The following is a 23,824-nucleotide window of genomic DNA, read 5'->3' as shown; positions in this document are numbered from 1 at the left end:
TTACCTCTGTCTGATAAAAAAATCTATAACCATAGATGTATAACCAGACATCTACCTAGATACCTTTGTTGGGGACCTTTTTCGTCTGCTAACATATTGCTTTCTGCTTTTTTTTGTAGCAACTTGGCTGTGTTAATATTCCCGACGCTATTGGTTGATTTTCAAAGACCTATTAGAAAGTCAGTAGGGACATACAGTTATATAACACCTTCCTACCCCCACACACCCACGCTAGGGTTATATTCTAATGTCTGATGTTATAACTTTGATTGGTAATTAGTTTTACTTTTTTGTATATGACCTAAATATATTTATATATATAAGCAGAATTTACAAATAAGTAATACTGTCATTAAAGGAACCCTGCAAGAAATACCATGCTTTAACTGCTGAAAGACTGCCACAAGTAGATCCAATACCCCAAATTTGAAGCCTTCAGCTTTAATAACAAAAAAAGTTGTTGGCATTTTAAAATGACATTTTATGTACAATGAATATTTTGAAAGATTTTCAATGCTCATGTTAAAAACTTTGAAATTAAACTACGTAGCCTAGATACAAGATTAAAAGCTTATTTTTGTCATAAATTTAGGTTGCCAGTAATTAATTGTATTTTAAAAATAAAAATACCTATTTTTATAGTCAAAATCATTAAAAAAAATTAAGTTTAACTTACGTCGTACGGAGAGTTCTGTAGTATTTCCAGCCAATCAGAAGGCTGAATCAGCTCAACGACCAATCACAGCTGAGCTTATTTTTGTTTCATGTGTTTCCGCTATGATTTTACGCTTACAAACGCATATTAAACCAATTTTTTTCAGAGATTTTGACTATGAAAAGTGGTGTTTTTATTGAAAAAAGGTAATCTGTTACCGGCAATCTAAGTTTCTGACAAAAATAAGGTTATAATTTTGCGTCTAGGTAAAGTAATTTAGTATCGTTATTTCTTTTTTAAGCAATGGGAATCTTTTAAAATTTTCAAGGTAGATAAAATGTAATTTTGAAATGCCTAGAACTTTTTTGTTATTGAAGCTGAAGGCTTCAAATTTGGGGTATTAATTCTACTTGTGGCAGTCTTTCAGCAGTTAAAGTGTGTTAAAGGGTTCCTGAAAACTTAAGAATATCTTATTTTCTTAATAAAGACAAGCTTTGCAGTCCTTTCCCATCCACATGTTATAAACCGTACCATTAAATTTTACATCGCAAAAAAACATATTAGAAATTTATTGAGAGAGCTGGCTTTTAATAATGACAACAAAGAGGAAGTTAAATAGGGTATATTACAGTGAGGGAGAGGCCATAGGACTGTAAATTATATTTGCACCCAAAGTTTTATAGCCGCTTATCTTATTGGTTGGCTTAACATTTTGGGTACTTTAATTGAATCTCAATTGGTTGGTTCAAACTAGAAGTCTTAAAACTTTTTAATTAATAATTTTAATGTTCAGAAGGTGTGATTTTGATTATAATAATTGGGGTTGTATTATTGTAAATCAATTTATCGTCCACAATCCTTTAAGATCACGGGGGGTTTGGTGATTAGAGTAAAGAAAAAAGACAGGGTAGATTATGATGTTATTATAATTTAACGCTGTTCTAATAATGTGATCTATGTGTAGAAGAAAAAGCACACGAGTATAACCCATGGAGGGAGGAGTCATTGGAGTGTTTATTCCACTAGTCCCCAAAGTTTTATAATGATTTTTTTCTCACTTCATGGCTCAACAACTTTTGGGAGTTTTATTAGATTTTGGTTGGTTGGTTCATTAAGTTGAATGTCCAAACGTTTCAACAATAAATTGTAATCTAAAGAAGGGGTATAGTTATGTTTATTTTTGGGGATGTACAACAATTTATCGGTCATTGTCTTATCCCTTTGTATCCCCGAGTATAACCTTATTCATTTTCATGAATGGTCAATCAAGTCTTTGCTATGCAAACATTCAAACATTTCAAAAATCAAATTTTAGAAAAATTTGCAAGAAATTTGTCATCAAAATGGCTTCAAGTCCCATATTACTGTACATCAAAATTTGGACAGTTATCATATATTATACTATTGTTTATATGCCAAAGAGATTGTCAAATATTGATGGGTGAGTCAGTGCCAATATTTAAGGATAGAGATATTGCATCCGGAGAAAAAAAACTGTTATACCTTCTTTTTTTTTGTTATCAACCAAACTTACACAAATTATTTGTCATATCGATTCATTTGAAAAATTGAAGGCTAATTTTACTTTATTTTGATGTGTGATGGACCCGAATAATGAAACACATTCGATAAAGAATTTATTATAACTTGGATCTTGCACCAGATTATCAAGTATCTAATAAAGTACCCTCCATCCATCCTCTTTACTTCATCCCCTCACCTTCTACTAGATGAACGAACTGACCAATAAATGATGACCATGTTAGCAACCAAAATTGACGACAATTTACGAATTTTCTAAATCCATTCATAGGATCAGTAATAGTATAGCCGTTTATTGGATCTTAGTGGATCCACACATCTAACTAAATTATAATTTTGAAAAGTTTGGTTTTATATGATTGACTAGAGTTGGCTCGATATAACTCTCTCGCTATTGGCTAGTGTTCTATAAGTATATATCTATTTCTCAATAAATCAATTTTCCGCCCCCGCCATTACTATCTAAAAGAAAGTAGTGAATATTTAATAATTTAAATGATTTTAAGATTTCTTCAATCATATTTTTTTTTAGTTTACCATCATCAAAGGGTTAATATGATTAAAATTTTAGTTTCAATATTTGAACACACATGAAGTGTCGCCACAATATAATTCTTTTAAAACAGAGTTTTCTTAAATTTACTATATTATAAATTTTGATTTTCTTTTTTATGATTATAAATTAAATAATCATAAATAATCAACAAAATATAAATAGCAACATGAAATGAAAAAAATGAATTTATCTTTAATAAAGTAAATAATGGGTCTTATCGTTCTGGGCAATGAGAGTTTATTATTGATTATGGGAGCACTATGAGTTTTAAACGATTATTCCTTGGAAAATTTGAGCTCATTTATAGACATTTATTTCCTATATAGATCTGTCATGGACCTTGAAGCAATAAAGCAGGCCCTTTTGTAAATGTTAAAAATTGGAAGAATCTATTAAATAAAAGTTATCGCAAATATACTTAGTAAATAAGTAAATCTTTTATTAACAAAAAAAAATTTAAACTATGAAATACGGGTAAATACAAATAAATAAAGATAATGTTTCATAAAGTTAGTTTTTAAAGAGTTTTTAAAGTCAAATCATACCTACATACATTTGTAATCACAGACATAATGAGTAATAAAATTTGTTGTAGTACTTGAACTGCCATTATTACACAGTAAATAAACTCTGATAAAAACAAGCATTACAATATCCATGAACACGAAGATATATTGTCATTACATGGAGCAAGTTACTATGTTATAAATATATGAAATGCTAGCTGCTGCGAGGCCTCTAGGGTCACTTGAGGGAAATAAGGAGGTGTGGAGGGATTCCAATTTAAGTTTTTAAAAGGAAAAATAAAATTTAAAAATATTAGGAAAGGGGGGGAGGTAGGATGTTTCTCCTAGGGGGGATCACTTGATGAGGGTAGAAGTACCACTTCTCAAAACAATTAAAATCTTATCTGGGACTACAAAAGGCACATTGTAAAGGAAAACCACCATATCGGTTCAGCGGTTAATGAGATCCTTCGTTACAGAGACATTCTGTTTCGATTATATAAGGATTTATTGCGATTTTTTTAAATATTAATTTTTAAAGCAGTCTTTATAGATTGTTAAGCAATCTAGTAGTAGACACATGGCCATATTTGAAAACATATTGTCGGACATAAATAAAAATGTAGAAATGCTTTGCTTTTTCGGTCCCCGGCTCAACCGATATCAATCTTAACGACTTTCCATGAAATTGACATTGCAAAAATATCACATTGCGGAATTTGAACTTGTTTTTTGCAAATCTGTCCTGCAAATCTTTTTTTTTTATATTTTTATGCAGGCAAAAATGAACTCATGTTTTGATGCTATAATATCCATTAGACCTGTTCAATAGTTTGATTATTTAATTGTATACGTCTTTATGAGAAAAGGCATCTATTATCAAAAGATTTGTAAACAACACATTCACTCATTTGCTGGCTTTAAAAACTTGGGAAACTTTATTAAATCTTGAATTATTTATTATTGTTCCAACTTTTCAAACAACAATTTCAATCTACAGAAGTGCACTGTTTTTGTTCATCATTGGGATGTACATCAATTTATCATCCATTACCTTATCATTGCATTGGTGAAATAATGAACAAGCCTGATAATCATGCATGCACAAAAATAGAATTGTAAACACCATTCAATTTAGAAACATGCATACAACAATCAGAAAATTTAATTTCTTTCCGATATAGCTTCGAAATCAACAAACCCCAAACTGTCCCAGTTTTGAGCAAGACGATTCCAGTTACGTCATATACATTTCGGGAAAGAAAAAGGGAAGGGGGGAAGAAAATCTCTTCAAAAGAGATAAGAGAAAAGGGAAGAGATTTTTCCCCCCTACCCTTTTTATATGACGTCACAGGAATCGTCTTGCTCAAAACTGGGACAGTTTGGGGTTCGTCTTCGAAATTAACTAATATCCGCTTGATATCCTATTGTTAGGTTTTAATCTTATAGTTCTTCATTTTAATATCCGCGGACGGAAGGATGTCTATAATTACTATTATATAATTCTGTTATGTAATATTCTTGTGTTACTCATCTTAAATTTATTCAATCCCAATCATTCTGCTAACAACCTTAGGAGGGAGGGAACATTGAATAAAATTAACACTGGTACCCAAAGATTTATAAACACGTGCTCCCATTAGTTGTCTTATAAACTTTTATTACCTAGATATTAAGTGGTTTGCAAAATTTTTGCAACGTTATTGGGGTCATTCACTTATCTATTGTCCATTCTCCAATCCCCTAAGATCCTTGATATAACCTCAATGTTTAATGCATAAGGTTTTTATGCAGGTTTTTTTTTAAATTTTTTAAAGAGGGTAATTTATGCTTCTGTTATTCATAGAAACAAGGGGCGCAGCTACCAAATAATTACATGTGATTAATTATTATGTTCTGTAAAATTTCCTATAAAGCATAATGTTTTGTACATGTTAACACATCTAATCTTTTGTAACGCAGCTTCTCTATAATAAGGATATGTATGTCTGTCCGTATGTATTAGACACTTACAAAAATAATATTTACTTCTATACTATTTTTACTATTACAATAACTATGTTTACTATTATCTAGGGATAAAAATTGATGTACATACCGAATGAGGATACTCAAAGTTACCCCTTCTGTAGATTACAATTAGTAGTTGGACACTTCACTAAATTTAACAACCAAAATTTAAGAAAAGTTCCAAGTTTGTCAAGCCAAATGATGAGAAATCGTTTATAAGACATTGGGGACTAGTGTAATAAACTGCATGATGTCCCTTCCCTTCTTGCTGTCATGTTATTGCTGCTCTTCTTATTGACAAAATTGTCCTTATTAACAAGTGTAATTAAGCCTTATCAATTTTTCATTAAAAAAACTGGATCAATTTTTGATGAGAAATGTGCGTGTGTGCAAAATTTGTTTTCTTCATGTTTTGTAAACAATATGCAGACATACACACACATACACCCAGTCAGGGAGTTTAAGGGATAAGATAAAAAAAATGTATGCACATCCCTCACGATGAAAACAATATCATTTCTATCTGATAAAATTAATGGTTTAAAAGTTTGAACATTTCTAAAAGGCCACCAACCAATTAAAATTTAATTAATAGTACTAAATATTTTTGAGCCAACGTGGTTATAAAACTTTGGGTACCAATATCATTTACATTCAACTGTCCCCTCCCTCCGTGCAGCCAGTGCACTTATGTCCGGCCTAACTGCTTCAACAAACACATGATAAAAGTGGGGATACTAAAAACCTTCAGCTTTGGCGTGAAGTGTAGCGATCCAGCTGGCGTTTGTGTTGGTTTCCAGTTAAAGTATGCCCCACTACGTGTCATATTATAGAATTAAAATGTCTAATGACAAATGCTGTGCAATAAAAAGGTTGATATGTCTATGGTATATTAAAAGTTATCTTACCTCACATGCTATGCAGTTTTTAAAAACAAAAGACCTGAGGTAGATTCTTACAAAAAAAAATAGGATCGCAAAATCACATAAAAAATCTACAAAAAAATAAATAAAATCTTGTGCAAATAACCCTTCTATGATTTAATTTATTTGTTGTGGATTTTTATATAATTTTGGAGGATTTTACACCAAAATAATTTTGGTGATGTAGCGATGAAGTGACCCTAATTTTTTTATAATCTACCTCTGAAATTAAAGCATTGGTGGATCTTTAAAAGCTTGTAATGTATTTTTGTTATATTTATTTTAACAATATACATATTTGTCACTTTTGTATTACAACTATTATGATAAAATCTTCACATAAACAGTCATAAAGCACAGCAGACTAGCATAAGACCATACAAATCAAACAGTAAGGCATTTGGAATAATCAACACAATTTCAGGGAACGTAAGGGATAAGACAATGGTAGATCAATCGAAATACGCCCCCAATGATGTTAAACAAAATTATTCTATTTGTAGATCAAAATGTTTAGTTTGTAGCAAATTAAACAGAAAACAACAAAGTTACAATGTTTTTGGGCCTACAAATGAGATAACGCGGCTATAACACTTTGGGTAAAAGTGTAATCAACCGTCCAATTTCACCCTCACTAAATGAGATTATCCACTTCGTACATTAGTTTTTATTTCAAAGCCCCCACTGTCAAATGAATGGCATATTTGATAAAAAATCAAATGAAAAACTGGCAAAGCGACGCGTCTGACCCCTAATTTTTGCTAGATTTCTAAGAAACTATGCTTAATGCTTTGCTAAATTGTTTTTTCTTAATATCTCTTACCTTTTATTTATTATTAACAATGTGGCGATTATTCGGGTTTTTACTGTCATTTACTTGATGTAACAGGAAGTCAGTCTGTTCATATGTAAGTATATTGCCTGTCTGTCTGAAGCTAACCGCTGCACCGATATGGTTTTCATTTACAGTAAAATTTCTTGAATGTCGAGGGGAGGTTCAGAACTATTTTGAGGGAGTGTACATTCACCCTAACAAAAAGAAATCGCCCATGGAAAAAAAGATACTCTATCTAAAAGATAATGTTTTGCATTGAAGCCACCTCTAGGGGCGTAGCCTACTAGTCTTTTAAAATTATATATTTTAATACAAAATGTGATTGTATTGACAATTTTATTACTCATTTGTCATCATTGATTATTTTGCATTCAAACTTTTGATAATATTTATATTTAAACAAGGACAATAATAATGTTTTTAAGTAACGCAGAGATTACAATATACCACTTTTTTATACAACAGTAAACTGTAAGACAGTTATCAAACCCGTGATTGCAGTAGTGTATTATTAGTCGTTCGGGAGGTGATGAAATAGATATCTCCCATAACCGCATCATAACTAAAGACATTAAAAGATGGCAATACGAGGAATGCCTTAGTCCAAAACAGGTAAATTTTATTACTATGAACAGTCAGGACTTTCAGACAAAGGTCGTGAAATCAAAGAGTTAGTTGACTGAAGTAGTTTGGGATGTTAGTGCCTTTTTGGACTTATTTACACATCCTACTTTATAAAGTAGTAAGGGTTTTTTTGTCTTTAGATTAAGATTTCGATGACTACTAAACTGATTTTATGAAAGCTTCTTGTATGTCCCTGGATAGTTTTCGGCTATTTTCCTACTTCCCTTACTCCTTCGAATACAAAGCATCTAGATGCTAGGATCGCCACTAGTTATTAATATAGGAGCGATGCAATGATTATATGTATATAAAGCTTAGTATCCCTTGCCGTTTAGTGATTTTCGAGATCTTAAGTAATATAGATTGTATATATTTTTTTCTTCAATAAAAAAAAGATATTTTCATTGCAACCATAATAAATCTAACTACTTCTTTTCAGGGAGGTAGGGGACATTGGGCTGTTTATTACACTAGTCCCCACATTTTTACAATAACGTTTTCTTATTCGTTGACTAAACAACTTTAGGGACTTTTATTGATTTTGATTGGTTGGGTTGTTAAGTTGAGTGTCCCGACGTTTTAACCACTAATCTACAGAAGAGGTAATTTTGTATATCATCATTTAGGATATACATCAATTTATCGATCATTGTCTTATCCCTTTAGATCCCTGACTTCTATCTCTTTCAGTCTAACTTTCTTTCTATCTGTCTATCTGATAGTCTAACTCTCTTTCTATCTGTCTATCTGATAGTCTAACTCTCTTTCTATCTGTCTATCTGATAGTCTAACTCTCTTTCTATCTGTCTATCTGATAGTCTAACTCTCTATCAATCTGTCTATCTGATAGTCTAACTCTCTTTCTATCTGTCTATCTGAAAGTCTAACTCTCTTTCTATCTGTTTATCTGATAGTCTAACTCTCTTTCTATCTGTCTATCTGATAGTCTAACTCTCTTTCTATCTGTCTATCTGATAGTCTAACTCTCTTTCTATCTGTCTTTCTGATAGTCTAACTCTCTTTCTATCTGTCTATCTGATAGTCTAACTCTCTTTCAATCTGTCTATCTGATAGTCTAACTCTCTTTCTATCTGTCTATCTGATAGTCTAACTCTCTATTAATCTGTCTATCTGATAGTCTAACTCTCTTTCTATCTGTCTTTCTGACAGTCTAACTCTCTTTCTATCTGTCTATCTGATAGTCTAAAACACTAATTTCTTGTCTATAACACAGTGATAATTATTTTCTCTGTATTTGCCGCCAGGGATTTTCAGGGATATGCCACAGAACATTGATATATGATATACACAATCCCTAAAATTACATTCCTTTAGATTAAGATAAATGGTTGCGAAGTTTGAACACTTGCAGTCTTTTCTTGCAGTCTTTTACAAACCAATTAAAAGTTCCCAAAGTTGTTGTGTCAACAAATAAGATATTGTGATTATAAAACTTTGGGTACCAGTGTAATTAAAAGTCCATGATGCCCCCTTCCTCCCTGATTTACCATGAATTCCCATTACTGTGCAAAATTTCTTGATAAAAAAATGTTTTAAATCTGTAATCATTAAGACAAGCTAGATATGACTGCAACATTTTATGGGAGGACAACCATTTTAACAGGGATCTTAAGGGATAAGACAACGGTTGGAAAATGGATGCACATCCCAAACTTTATTTAGCCTGTTGTAGATTAAAATAATTAGTTTAAAGTTTGAACACTTATAGGTTGGTGCCAACCAATCAAAATTCTGTAGGGGTTCACAAGGTTTTAAAGCTAAGAGATTGAATATTTTTTTTTACTTTGGGTAATATTGTAATTTGCAGTCTAATTTTCCCTCCCGCACAACTATTTTTATAAATAAAAGAAACAGTTATAATTTTTATACAAGAATAGTTATTAGTATTTATTGATGTATAGCAGGTTATAATTGATAATAATATTAACTGATATTATAATATTAATTAGCCAATATCCTATCCATTATATCCATGAATATTCTGTAGTAATTATTGATTATTATAATGTGTAGCAGGTTATAATTGAGATTATGATGGAGCAAAATTTATGATCAATCAACCATATTTATTGGAAGCATAAAGTAGCGCAGCTACTTTAACATTTCAAATACTTTTGTCGACCACCAAAAACTCACATAACCGTTTTAATAGGTATCAATATGAAAGTAGCAACATTACTTTGGCAGTGAAAATACAATAAATTGTAATAAAGTAACAGTTTCATAAAATATGCAAAAATTTAATGTTTAAGCGATAGTCAATTTATGACAAACCTTTTCAAAAAATGAGTTTAAAAATGTACAATATGTAAATATTCTGCAATATTGTTAGAGTTATTTTGCATAAAAAGAAATAAAGATGCTGCGCTTCTTTTGGACAAATCTAATCTTGTTATTGTTTGATTGGTTTAGTTTCCTGTTAATTAGACAAAGTGGTCCTGAGAATTTTTGAATTTACATTTTTGCAAGTTTTATACACTTTTTCAAACATGTATGTCTATGATACAAAGCAGAAAGGTGTTTGCTCGTTTATTTATTCTATCAGATCACGTTTATATGGTGCTTTTTATTTTAAGAAGCGAAGCTACTCTATGATACCAGTCCGCCATTTTGGAAATGGGAATTACGCTGCTTTTATACCTCTGTTTTTTTCTTATTCTTATCATTAAGGTTCATACTTGATAATATAATATTCATAGCAGCTTATTTTTTATTGATTTCTGTATGTCAATCCATTTTTTTTTGCTTCGTTACTCATGGATGGTGTTATTCTTATTGCTTTAAAGTATGTTTATATTTGAAATTAATTAAAATCTAAACATATTCTGTCTGAACTAAATTTTGGTCAACTGTTCTGCAATCCTAGATTCAAGACATAAGACACAAGAAGGATATATAGATAGAAGGGGAACTCTGAATGCTATTACTATATGATAATTTATAATGGGTTTGTTGAATGTTAGTTTATTTCTTCAAAGAGCTGGATAAATAGTCATACTTTAAAAAAAAAGTACTATACACAACGTGTTAAAGACAGGCAAAGGTGACTAAAAAAGAAGCTACGTTTCTCGATAAAAAAATAAACGTCTAAAAGATGTCTAATGCAGCATACTATACATTGCAAATAGTATAAAATAAATGTATATTTAATTTGAAATATTTCAGGTATTTTCCTTAGTATCCTAGATTCATTAAGTAATAACAGATTTATTTATACTAGCGGATACACCCCTAGGGGCCTCTAGGGGAAGAGAATAGGGGTGTCGATCCTCCCCTTTTAAATCTTGAAAAATAGCCATACAAAATTTTTGTGGGGGAAGGTATTTTTTTCTTAGGACAATTCTTCCTGGAAGGGAGAAGGTAACCTTCTTTGGACCTTTAAGAAGCTTTACTGTAAAGGAGAACCATATAAGTTCAGAGTCTAGCGAGGTCCTTTGCTAAGCACAGACATACAAACTAACATTCTGTTACTATAAACTTGCAAATCGAATTGTGTCGTTACGCTTTAATCGTATTCTAAACAATTACTCTTTAGGGTTCTGCTTTAAATCTTTTTAATTATGGTTACAGTTACAGATTAAGGAAGTAAAGTGTAGTATTCTAAGGTTGCAAGGTAACTACAATTATCATATTTTATCCTTTGTTCTATATTCAAGAAAATATCAATTTATCGCATCGAGTTAGAGACAGCTTTCCGCGAATAGTAGAACTAAAATTTATAATATTAACTCCAGTTTTGTTAATATTATGATTTTTATTTTATTTGCAGAAAATTGTCTGTACGATACATTATTTTTCAGTGTGGATTAGTACCGGTTCTAATCCAGCGAATATTAGTCGGTTTCGGAGCCATACTAGAAAATTCATTTTGTAACCACTATTCAACTATTTTCTCTATGCTGAGGATTTGAACACTATTCTACTCTTTACTATTATTCAAATTTAAAATTTCTCCTCTTAAAATGTTTCCTCCATGTGTATGTAATAAAAGAACATATAAATCTAACTAATCATGTGCCCAAAACCCATTAAATTTCTCATCTGAACTAGAAATACTTATTTAAATGTAATTCTATATGTACTTTTAGTTATATGTATTGATATTAAGTATCTTTTTTGCAATGTTTTGTAAATAGCAGGTTATTAATAGTAGCAAAGCTACTCTATAAATGTTTGCTGTATTTCTGTATATTCCCTTTAAAATGCTTATTTTTACTATTTCTCCCCCCCCCTCTCTCTCTCTCTCCCTCTTTCTCTTTCTTTCTCTCTCTCTCTCTCTCTCTCTCTCCTCTCTCTCTCTCTCTCTCTCTCTCTTTCTCTTTCTTTCTCTCCCTCTCTCTCTCTAGCTCTCTCTCTCTTAAGTAGTAAGGCTTTTTGGTCTGAAGATTAAGATCTCAATAAATACTGAACCGATTGGGTTTTGGCTTCACCAGTTCACTTAAGTCATGTGGCTTTAGTCTATTTTATTTATAGTCGTGGTATGGTAGCTATTTTTCTCTCCCCTTTTGAATTCGTAGCCACTAGATTTTAGGGGCATAGCAAGCTGATTTCTGTTTTACAGAGCATTAGCGTTGCCCATAGTATTCTTAAGACTAGTTTTATTTTGTCTTTTTTTTCAATGCCAGAAAACAAACAGACACTCAACCATCCTGCTACTTTGCATTATATACATGTACTTGAAGTTGTGGTAGATTCCTCTTAGTATTATTTTTAGCGATTTCGAAAATTTGAGTAGCCCCCCCCCCCCCCCCCCCCCCCCCGACAACAAAATAATAATTTAAGTAAACTATTATTAGGTTGGACAGGAGGAAGGGAGGGAGGGTATATAAGGCGAGACACGAGCCTTGCCTTGCCTTGCCTCAGGCTCCTTAGTCAACCATGCCAACCAGTTTAGGATCGCAGTCCCTCACTACAAGGCATATTGTAGTCGACTAACAAACGGCTACAAGCTCTCAGTCTATTTATAGCAGAATTCTTACTGTATTGATTACCCCTTTCCCCTCCCATCTGACCAACAACCCCCTTTTCCCCACCCCCTTAATGTTCTCCCTCACATCATGCGAGCACTCCATGTCCGCTACGTGTCCGCGTTTTTTTAGCAAGAACAATTTTATTTGTGGGTTGCGTAGCAATATTTAAAAGAAATAGCCGACAACGAACATCTGTGGCCGCAGCGCTCGGCTCCCTAGCCTATAACCTAACCTAACCTAACCTAAAATAGTTTTTTGAAATTTAGAAAATTAAAGTACCCCAGACAACGAACATCCGTGGCCGCAGCGCTCGGCTCCCTAGCCTATAACCTAACCTAACCTAACCTAAAATAGTTTTTTGAAATTTAGAAAATTAAAGTACCCCAGACAACGAACATCCGTGGCCGCAGCGCTCGGCTCCCTAGCCTATAACCTAACCTAACCTAACCTAAAATAGTTTTTTGAAATTTAGAAAATTAAAGTACCCCAGACAACGAACATCCGTGGCCGCAGCGCTCGGCTCCCTAGCCTATAACCTAACCTAACCTAACCTAAAATAGTTTTGAAATTTAGAAAATTAGAGTACCCCGACATCAAGTTGTGGACACAGGAAAAAGGCAAGCTTCAATTTAATTCAATAACGTGCTGTGGAGAAGCCTCGCTTCGCTCGGCTTCCCCACACAGCACGTTATTGAATTAATTGAAGCTTGCCTTTTTCCTGTGTCCAAATCTTTTCCTCCTCCCGCAGACTATCCAGACTGTCGGGGGGGGGGGGGGGGGGGGGGGGGGGGGGGGGGGGGGGTACTCAAATTTTCAAATTGATAAAAAATTTTGTAACAGGAAAACGCCGAAGTTGTTTATTACTAACTTGCTAAATAAATGGGCGGTCTGTTCATTTAAATCTGCAAAATTTAAAGTAGCCAAAAGTTTGTGAATCATAAAAGATAAAAAAACACACATTTATAAAAGCAAATGTATTTAAACAACGCAGCAATAACAATCCACCAAATATTAACAGTTTAAGGAATAAAGAACCGACAATAAGTCAAGTTATATGAAATTTTCTAGAACAAATAATAGACAATAAATCTATCTGTGTTGCTTTTTCTCGCTTTTGGTAACCTATACATACAGTATAGATACACTCTGTAAGAATAAGTTATTCTATAGGTGTAGAGTAGTTGCAACTAAACTAATTTTACTAATTTAAGATCATTTTTAGACATTTTTATATAAACTCTATATAAAACAGATGAATGTAATTCTGATCACGTAAAAAAATTATCTTTTTATCAACCGGCAATTAAAACTGGAAAGTGCAATAATTAATATCAAGAATATATAAGGGGCAAGGATGTATATTCTGAAATTATTTACAAGAAATTTACTATTAATTGTAGTTAAATCATATGAATTAGGAAAATTATTAGGTAGAAGGGCGATTGAAAAAAATATTTGAGAGGCGGGTGATTTTTTGGAGCGAGGGAAGATTGGTCTTTTCATTACACTGGTCTTATTATAACGTTTTCTTATTCGTTGGGTTAACAACCTTGGGATAATTTTTATTGAACTTTGATTGTTGGTTCATTTAGTTAAGTATCCAAACGTTTTAACGACTAATTGTAATCTACAGTAGGGGTAATTTTGTGCATCATCATTGGGGATGTACATCAATTTATCGGCCATTGTCTTATCCCTTTAGATCTCTTGAGTTTTTCCCCAAATTTTCCTATATTAATAAAGCATTTCGGCAAAACAATCGGTTCAGTGGTTTTTAGAGATATAAGATCAAACATCGTTTCCTTCAGACACACAGATAATCATGTATTCATCTACTCTAGCAAAATAAATTTCCAAGCAAAATATCAATTTAAAAATTAGTTTGGATCCGAGAGACAAAATATGTATAAAAGAATTGACTCCGATGCATATATTAGATGCTTCATGTTTAGTAAAGCATATATATATTCTACATATATGTATTCACCCGGCTTTTAAACTCACACCTAGCCCGTCTCCCTTATATTTCTCTTTACACCCGTTTAATTCATTCCGACATTCCATATGCTTCTTACTATACCCCCCATCCCACCTCCCTAAATAGTCCTACCCCATATCAGTGTCATTTCAAATCTCCCCTTTTCCATGCAATTTTGTATGTCTAGCCTCCCCCCGCCTCCCCTCTCATCTTCACCGGTCTTTTAACATGTTCAATCGGATCTTAACATCAATTTTCTTTTAACCAATTCAGTCAAGAAAAGACTTCCTTTACAAATCACAAAAAAATCGGGGAAATATTTTTGAAAAAAATTTTCAGTGAAATTTTACAAAAATCTGTGATTCTTAAACTATAAAAGTGTTCAATTAATAACAAATTTTAGTGATTTACAAGATAATGTGATTAAATATTTGGCATTTATTTGCCTATAATAAAAATTGGTTATTTTTCTAGAAAAGTTTTTGATAAAAAGTTATTGTGATGTGTCTTCCTTATGACTGGTAAGTAAAAAACAATAATTTTAAATATTTGTAATAATCCAAATTTTTATTTATTTTAATATTTATCATTTAAAATATTTTACTGTTTTCTTATTTAACACCTTAAAATTTACCTATTTGCATCAATTAAAAATTGCATAATATATTCTAAAGTTTTTGATGTTTATTAAAAAATTTTATAGTAGGTTTCATGAAATTTATTACCTTACTTAAATATATTGAGCAATGTTTTACTAATTTAATTGACATTTACTTTCTTCAAAATTTAAAAATATGTTTAATAACATTTAACATCACATCATTGCTGTTTTTATTTTTATGTTTTTAATTTAGGAAAATTTAGGTATTTTCTATAAGAATTTTCACATGGTAAATAATTTGTGTATCTATTAACACTTAAAAGTACAATTAAAAGAATTTACCTTTTCAAAAGATTTTTTGAAATAATTTGAAATAAAAGACATATTTTCAAGATATATGAAATAAGATATATTAAAGGGGAGGGGGGGGGGGGGGTTGGATTACTTGCCTAAAAATACTTTAGTAGTTAAAACCTTTGAACGACCTCATTTTACCCTTTTAAAATGTATAAAAAAATACATTAAATTAACCCCCCTCAGACTTTGAAAGACCTCATATCACCTTCCTTAAAATTTTCAAAAATAACAATATTTCCTAAAACCTAGAAAACCTCTCACTTTTTCCCAAGCAAAAAAAGATTTACGTCCTTGTGAAACAATAATAGTTATTTCTCGCATCGTATTATAAACGGCTTTCCGTGGATATAAATATTCGTATAAAGCTGGATATAATACGATGCTAGACATAGTTTTTTCGTATGGATGAGAACCGGTTCCTATCCACCGGATTCGAATGAATACGAGAAAATTTAATAAAATTCACAGATTGATAGATAAATGACAGAAAGATGAGTAGATAGACCAAAAGTTAGATATATATTGTACATTATATTAGAGATACATATATTCAAGATGGACACCTAAATAGGAAAATAAAATGAAAGACTATGGACATACAGATTGATAAATGGATTGACAGATAAACAATGAACATAAGATTGATTTTTCCAGTTGTAGGACAATTTCTCAATATGGGAAGAAAAATGATGACATCAAAAAAGTGAGTTTAAAAATTCACAGTTGCTCTTGTTCTAGTTTAAGCGTTCATACAATTATACAAATACAGGGGACAGCGGAAAGTGTCATGTGTGACGTCATAAAAATACGTCTAAATAGGAAGGATGAGAGGAGAAGTTGGAAAAGGAAACTCCAATAAAAAAGATGGATAATAGTCGTATTTTTATGACGTAATACATGACACTTTCCTCTGTCCCGAAATATAGCATAACAATATTGTGCATTTCAATAAATTTTTTTCCGAAATCCAAAAACTTCAAAGACTGCTAGCTGCCAAACGGCTAAACGTACATTTTAAATAACTCAACAATTATAATATAAATAATCGTCAATCATTTTATTCTTGGTCAAAGTATTCATAATTTTCAACAAACCATTAGACTTGAATTGGACGATTTATGTTTGAAATTAAAAAAATAAGATTAAAGAACAATGAAAGTACATTTTGTGTTGACTTATTGAGGAAGTATGACCATAGCCTGGTTATAAAGTAGTCATTTAGCTGATTATTGGCATCATTTTTAGACGTTTTGTCTCAACACCCACACACTATTTGCAAGCATGATCTTGCACAGTTTGTCTTGTGAGTAATACACAAAAATAAAAAAAAGGCATAAGTTTAGAATTTTAGCTAATTAGGTGCGAATTTCAGCCACATATTATAGAATCATAAATATTTGCATATAATTAGTTAATAAAAAGTCCTTTTTATTAGACATATTTATCTTTCAGAAAGAAAAAACAAGAAATTGTGCAATGTAGAAAAAATGAGTAATGATAGAAAGGTGCATAATGAAACACATTTAAAAACAGTATTGCAACATATATTTTTAAAAATGGCATATTAGATTAGTTATATTTTGGATTTGATTCAGTTATGTTATTTAATTAAAGTTATATCAAGATTCTACAAGGAAAACATCTTTTATTAAAAAACATTACTATCAATTTAATGATTAATTTTAAAGTTAAAGATGTACTTATTTATATTGCAACTGATGTATTCAAATTTAAGATGAAAATTACATGATTTATGGCAAATATCGCAATAAATCAAAATTTAAATATGTAGTATGTACTTTATAAATATCAAATTAAGTCTATCAAAGAATGTTTAAGAAAATACGAGAAAGGCAAATATTGAAAATTAAACAATTAACCAAGTATCGTGTATCGTAATGTAAGATTTGGAACTGATTTGTACGTCATATCTAACCGACTAACACCATTTGCCAAAGTCTATTTTAAATTTAAATTCATTTTGAAAAAGTAATATGCTTTTCTAAAATATCTGTTTTTATCGTTTTATTTGATGTAAATATTTTAGGCAGAAAAATAGCTATAAACCTATGTAAAAATTGTTTTACGTAATGCAGAACTCAATCGGTTCAGTCTTTAGTGAGATCTTAAAAAGACAAAGAAAAAGCCTTAATACTTTATAGGAAACTTATATTTGTACCTATGGATTAAAATATTCTTGTATTGTTAAAAAATTAATAAACCATTATATTATGTTTAATATTGAAGAAAATATTAGAATTTCAAGGGTTAAATTTTGCTAACAAGAGTGTTAACATAAGGTTCTTATACATTTCAACAAATTAAATTTAAAATTTTTGTTGACTTAATTAACCTTCTCTCTCATTCGTTAGCTCAATTTTTGTGTACTTTGTTAAATCTGGTTCAGACTAGCAGTGTCCACAATTTTAAATCAATAATTTCCATCAGAAAGGGGTAATTTTGTTTATCGCCATTGATTATGGTAAGATCCTAAAACGGCTGAACTGAATGTTCCAAATTTTGTACTTTATATTAGATTCTGGCAGGTTTTAAGCTGTCTTATGAACCTTATCTACAATCCAGATCATAGACGTCCAAGGGGAAGTATAAGTAGGGATTACCCCCCCCCCCCCAAACGACTTTGGTGGTGCCGTAGACAACCCCAAATATTTTTTTCATTTTACCCCCTCATTTTTTTTTTGGGGGGGGGGGGTAAAAAAAATTACCCCCCCACCCCTTAAAAAATTTTTACCCCCTCCCAAAAAAAAGCTTGGACGCTCTTGATCCAGATATCTTTTTTTTGTGTAATTGATATGGACAATATGGAAACTTTACAAGGTTCCAGGACAAACGCAGGAGTCACAAACGTCGAAGTAGACAAACGCAGGAGTGTTAAAATAGGTTAGGTTAGGTTAAGATATGATTATTACAATTAGCAACCAGCAGGGATTAGGCATTTAAAAACCAATAAGATAGTTTAAAATAGGTTAGGTTAGGTTAATTTTCCACTTAGACGTTTGTCCACTCCGACGTTTGGGACTACTGCGTTTGTCCTAGGACCCTTTACAATATAGAATGGTAACAATGATCGCATGATTCAAGCCAATTTACATTACACACACACTGGGAAAAGGGAATGGGATTTTGACAAACAATTCTGTGTTAAAATTTCTAAAAACCCCCATCCCTTATTTCTCCTCTTCTTACCAACTTTCCTTCGGTTATTTAAAAAAAAAGTTTTACGCCAACTTTACGACAACAAAATATTTAATTTCAAATAAAATCATTTGACTGAATAGGAACCCCTGCATACACAGACTACAGGGAGCCAAGCTTTATCTAAGCCTTTTAGTATTGAAGAAATAATCCCATATAAAAAGTAGTAAGGTTTCAAAAACTACTGAGCTGAATGAGTTCTCTTTCTTAGGGAAGTATTACATAGGTCCAAGGGTGGTTTTAGGCTATTTTAATTTTAGATTTAAGACTTCAGATGGTTTCAGGTTATTTTTCTGCCCTCTTACCTTTTTGAAAGCAAGGTCCCTCGGTATTAGGGGATCTATAACATCAAATACCTTGGTAGCATATAAAAATTTGGGCGCTTTTTAGTTGAGTATGACACACTAACAGGGTTTGATTAAAATATAGATATGTATCTATTAAATGCAATAAGCTAGTAAAATTACAACAATAATTTTAAAAAAGGGGGTTTATATTGAATTTGGTAAGGCCTGCCTTCCCCCTTTTTTCGCCTCCTCAAGAAATAGTCTACCCTGGCAAAACCCTGTGCATGCTATCTAATTCTTTAATTGTGACGTGTGGGATATATATATAATCCAAGTTGCAATATTATGGAACATAAAAATGAAGGCAAGATATTTTGATTAAAATGATAGCTTTTAAATATGGCCATAAAACGGCCATAAACCCTTCACTATCTTTTATTGCTTACAAGCATAAGAATTATGAAAAAGAAAACTATGCAATCAAAAAGTTTAATTTTTAAGTGTTTTGCCTACAGATACATATATAAACATGCAAAGGTTATATTCCCTTTGATTAGAAACAGTTGACTTTTGATTGAATATTTGTTTAATTGTTTTTGTTAATCCATATGAATGTTCTTGTTTAGCTAGGAGCTACCGTTTTAACCAACTTTGTATTTTTTTATTTGAATGGAAAATTAGTCGTTCTAACAAAACAGCTAAATATTTTCTAGAATTTCCTCAAGACCGACTAATATCAGCTTGATTAGAGTCAGTTTTGGGACATACTGAGAAACATGCATCGTATTGTATTATAAAAAATGTTCAAATTTTCTTTTGTCACTTGGGGCCAACAAAAAAACTGGAATTAATCTTACATTTTTTATACTTACTTTCTGCGGAATACTGTCTATTATACGATTACATGTTATTTGTTCATTGATCGGTTAATTGTGTTTGGACATAAGTAGATATGGAATATGACAAGGCATCCTTGTATAGCCACTAGGGTTAGTTCAAGCTCCACATATCATGAGACCTCTAAGTTATTACCACATTCTCGCTGATTATTGTATTGTCCAACTGTTCAATAGTCCAATTGGTCACCCATATCTAGCATTCGAAGGGAAGGCAAGGGCAGAAAAATAGCCTTAAACAACTCTAAGATTTGATTATACTGATAAAGTAACCTAAAACCATCCTGGGACCTATGTAAAGCTTCTCTAAAATGGAGTACTCAATCGATTCTGTGGTTAAGATCTTAAGATTTAGACTGAAAAAAATGTACTGCTTTTTGGAATAGAAATGAATATTAATGTTTTTTTTTGCTGTTTTTGAAAATCGCCTTTATAAAAATGAATGTAACATGGATATTAAATACTTTACCATTTGAAGAAGAAAACAATAATTCTGTGTGTGTGAAACATTTATATGTTTTACAAATATTATTCAGGCATTTAGCGATATATAACTCACCAAACTTTTTAAAAAAGAGTAGCTGCACTTAAAGAAGTCTTCCCTAAAATATAGAATTAAAACGTTAAAGAGATGAGCTAGAAATGAACGTGAAGTAAAAACAACTTGAAATACTTTATATTATCTTGTTCGTCTCTAGCTTAAATCTGCCTAGCCGACATGGTTCTTCTTTACAGTGAAGATTCTTATAGGTCGAGGGAACTATTTAGAGGAAAAGTACCTCCACCATCCAAAGAGAATTCGCCCCTTGCAAAACTTAATTCTTCAGAAAAAAAATTCTTTTAAAAAATCTAAAATAGAAAATGGAGGGGAGTCTTATTCCCCCCCCCCATACCTGAAGTAGCCGGTAGTAGAATAAAAACTTACTCTATAGAAAAGCTTTGCTACAAAATTGAATGAATCTATGTCGCTAAACCGCCGCCACTAGTAAATTGTAATGAATTTTTATTTGAATTCCTAAAGGATTTCATCTTTCCACAAATCAGGACTAAAGTGATATTCAAATAGTTTTGCAGGGAATAAAGGGGGGGGGGCGGAGCAATTCTTAACCAAAAATATTATGAAGCTTCCCTAAAATCGTAACCTTCCTTTTTTTGTCTCAATATCATTATCATAAACATTTGATTGGCTGATAAAGGCTAATAAAGTTTTTTGCATAAATATCGGTGTTTATTATTAGGGAGACAATCTGCCTATTACAACAATTTTTTTATAATATAAAGTGGACATAAACTATTACAATTGTATTAGCACTGATAGTATAGAACTCATGTATCACAGTTTAAGAGATATTATGAAACACACTGCAAATACTTTCATATAGAGATAAGAAAACTACACATAGGCTATTATCCATGTATTATAAAATATTTACATGTCCCTTTATTCATGTGAAGTACGGGAAAAAGAAGTTATAGGCCTTAACATTACATGATTACATGCCTTAAAAGGAGGCTCTGCAGTTTTAGATTAAAACAATTCTTTCAAATATAAAGATTAATACATTCTAAATGGATCCTACAACTTCTTTTTCTTAGGAGTAGAAATAATACTATATTCAATAAAATGCACAACTGTTCGCCAGAAACATTTAGAACTAACAAACAATGGTCGTGCTATCAAAGAGTACGTTGTCTTTAATGCAATTGGAATATAATCATACAATGTGTATTTATCTAGTGGAGATTTTTAACTAAAGGTTATTTGCAAACTTAAAAAAAAATAAAACATGTCTAAAACGAAGTTTCTCTTTATTTTGCTTAAAGGGCCTATAATCTGTTGACCATGATTAGATGGACAAATTTAGGAATAGAAATCTGGATCCAGAAAAGTTAAATATTGAAAAAAATAGGTTAGGTTTTATATCAAACTTTTAGACTTAAACTTAGATCAAGTTAAATGTCAGATAAATAAAAACACAGTAAAGCATATTTTTTTGTGAATTGAATTATCATATCCATGTTTATGTTTCTAATATTAAAAACCACATTTAATTGTTAACAAACTATTCATAATAAAAATTAAAGATCATTCATTTTAGAGAAAAAGAGATTCATTTTTTACTTATACACAAATGCAAGGGTATAATCTGATTTAATTAACAATCCGATTGGCCTACTAAAGAAAACTAAAATTTTTCTAAAACCTTCATGAAAATAGTACAAACAAAAATTAGCCAAGTTTTATGAATGTAAAAAATATTTGTAAAAATCAACTAACAACAAAAACTTATGATTAATTTGAAAACACAAATTTTTTAAAGCATTGTTCTTGAGACGATGACAATTTCAATAACCTTATATGTAAATTAAATATTTTTACTACGATCAAATTCAAATATGATGTAATAGCAGCTATTATTAAGAGATTTTTTTACATATTGCATAAACACTTTTTTACATATTGCATAAACACCAAATGTTTTCCCTTACAAGATACAGGCCCATAGTAAACTTAGGCCCAGTGTTTATGTTTTCTTAAAAAATAATAGCCATTAGACATAAATAATCTTTATTTAGCCATCAATATAAAGTATTCCAAGAATCCTATACAGACATCCATGTGTATTTTGCACTTTTATAAATTTATTTAATTTCGATTTGAAATAAGTAAAAAAAAATGCTAATAGCTCCTTGACTCATTATCTTTTTCAATCTGAATGTTTTAGGGATTGGTTAATATATGTTAATTTAATCCTCGATTCACAAATTTACACCTTCTGTACATTAAAATTAGTGGTTGAAACGTTGGGACGTATAAGAAAACGTTATTATAAAACTTTAAGAACTAGGGTAATAAACATCCAATTTTCCCCGTTCTCTCTGATCAAATAACAAATTTGCTAAAATGAAAAATTCCCGAATTTTGAATGGCGCCCATAGTCAAACTTATGCCTACGCTAACCAAATACTTATTTATGGGGAGGATTATGGCTGTAATAGTTTTACATGCTTGCTACACACAAACATTTACTTTTGGTTGCAAAATTATAGCAATTTTATATATTATTATCGAGTGCGCTTATAGCATCTAGGGGATGTGTGTGTATTCAAAGGGGCAGAAAGGTGCTTCAAAAATAGCTTTAAACCATCACAAGGCTTAAATCTGAATATAATCTGAACAGGACCTGTGTGAAGCTTACCTAAAATAGAGAACACGATCGGTGCTGTTGTTATTAAGATCTTAAGCTTCAGACAAAAAACCCTTACTACTTTATATAATAGGATTATAGAGTTGCAATGACGTATTTTTTATATGATCAAAGTCTTTGCTTTAGTCTTAATTGATTATACTTAGTTTTCTGATTTGAAAAAAGGAACCTAGTAATAGTGTCTAACTTTTTATCTTTGTGACGTAACAAAAATCCATCTCTTTTTTATGGGTTTCCTTTCCCAATTCCCCTCTCATCCTTCGATTTTTGTTACGTCACAAAGATAAAAAGTTAGACACTATTACTAGGTTCGAAAAAAGATAAAGTTTAAAACTTATATTGCAAAAAATTTACGTTCTTGTATATAATGTTATCTTTTTTTTGGATCCACTTTGTGATGTTAATTAATATGATTTATTAAATGTCTTCTTATCGAATAAACGACAGGGAGGGAGGGTATGTTGGACTGTAAATTATTCTGGTTTTAAAAGTGTTTTTAAAAATCTTGATTTGTTGGTTCAAGCTAGAAGTGACAAACCTTTTAAATTAACAATTTTTATCTACATTTTATCTTAACCTAAATAACTTATCAAAATTTAGTCTAGCTTTTTTTAATAATAAAAAAAATAATTTGTGTC

The 23,824-nt window shown here is 31.1% G+C and overlaps 1 protein-coding gene across 2 annotated transcripts in view; it reads left to right on the top strand.

Annotated features, from left to right (window-relative positions):
* The window catches only part of LOC145325448 (uncharacterized), a 143,326-nt gene that overhangs the window by 3,899 nt on the left and 115,603 nt on the right, over positions 1 to 23,824 (top strand). The window contains exon 1 of one of the 2 annotated variants that reach the window (XM_080168428.1): positions 14,899 to 15,141. The exons of the other annotated variant lie outside the window; for it this stretch is intronic. Coding sequence (XP_080024554.1) covers positions 15,135 to 15,141 — 7 coding nt within the window. The 5' untranslated portion in view covers positions 14,899 to 15,134. Of the gene's footprint in view, positions 1 to 14,898; positions 15,142 to 23,824 lie in introns of those variants that run through there. 2 annotated transcript variants of the gene reach the window in all.

This window comes from Acartia tonsa, chromosome 8 (assembly GCF_053477335.1).
Source record: "Acartia tonsa isolate MP-2025a chromosome 8, ASM5347733v1, whole genome shotgun sequence".
Lineage (NCBI taxonomy): Eukaryota > Metazoa > Arthropoda > Copepoda > Calanoida > Acartiidae > Acartia > Acartia tonsa.
This window is presented reverse-complemented; position numbering and strand designations above follow the sequence as displayed.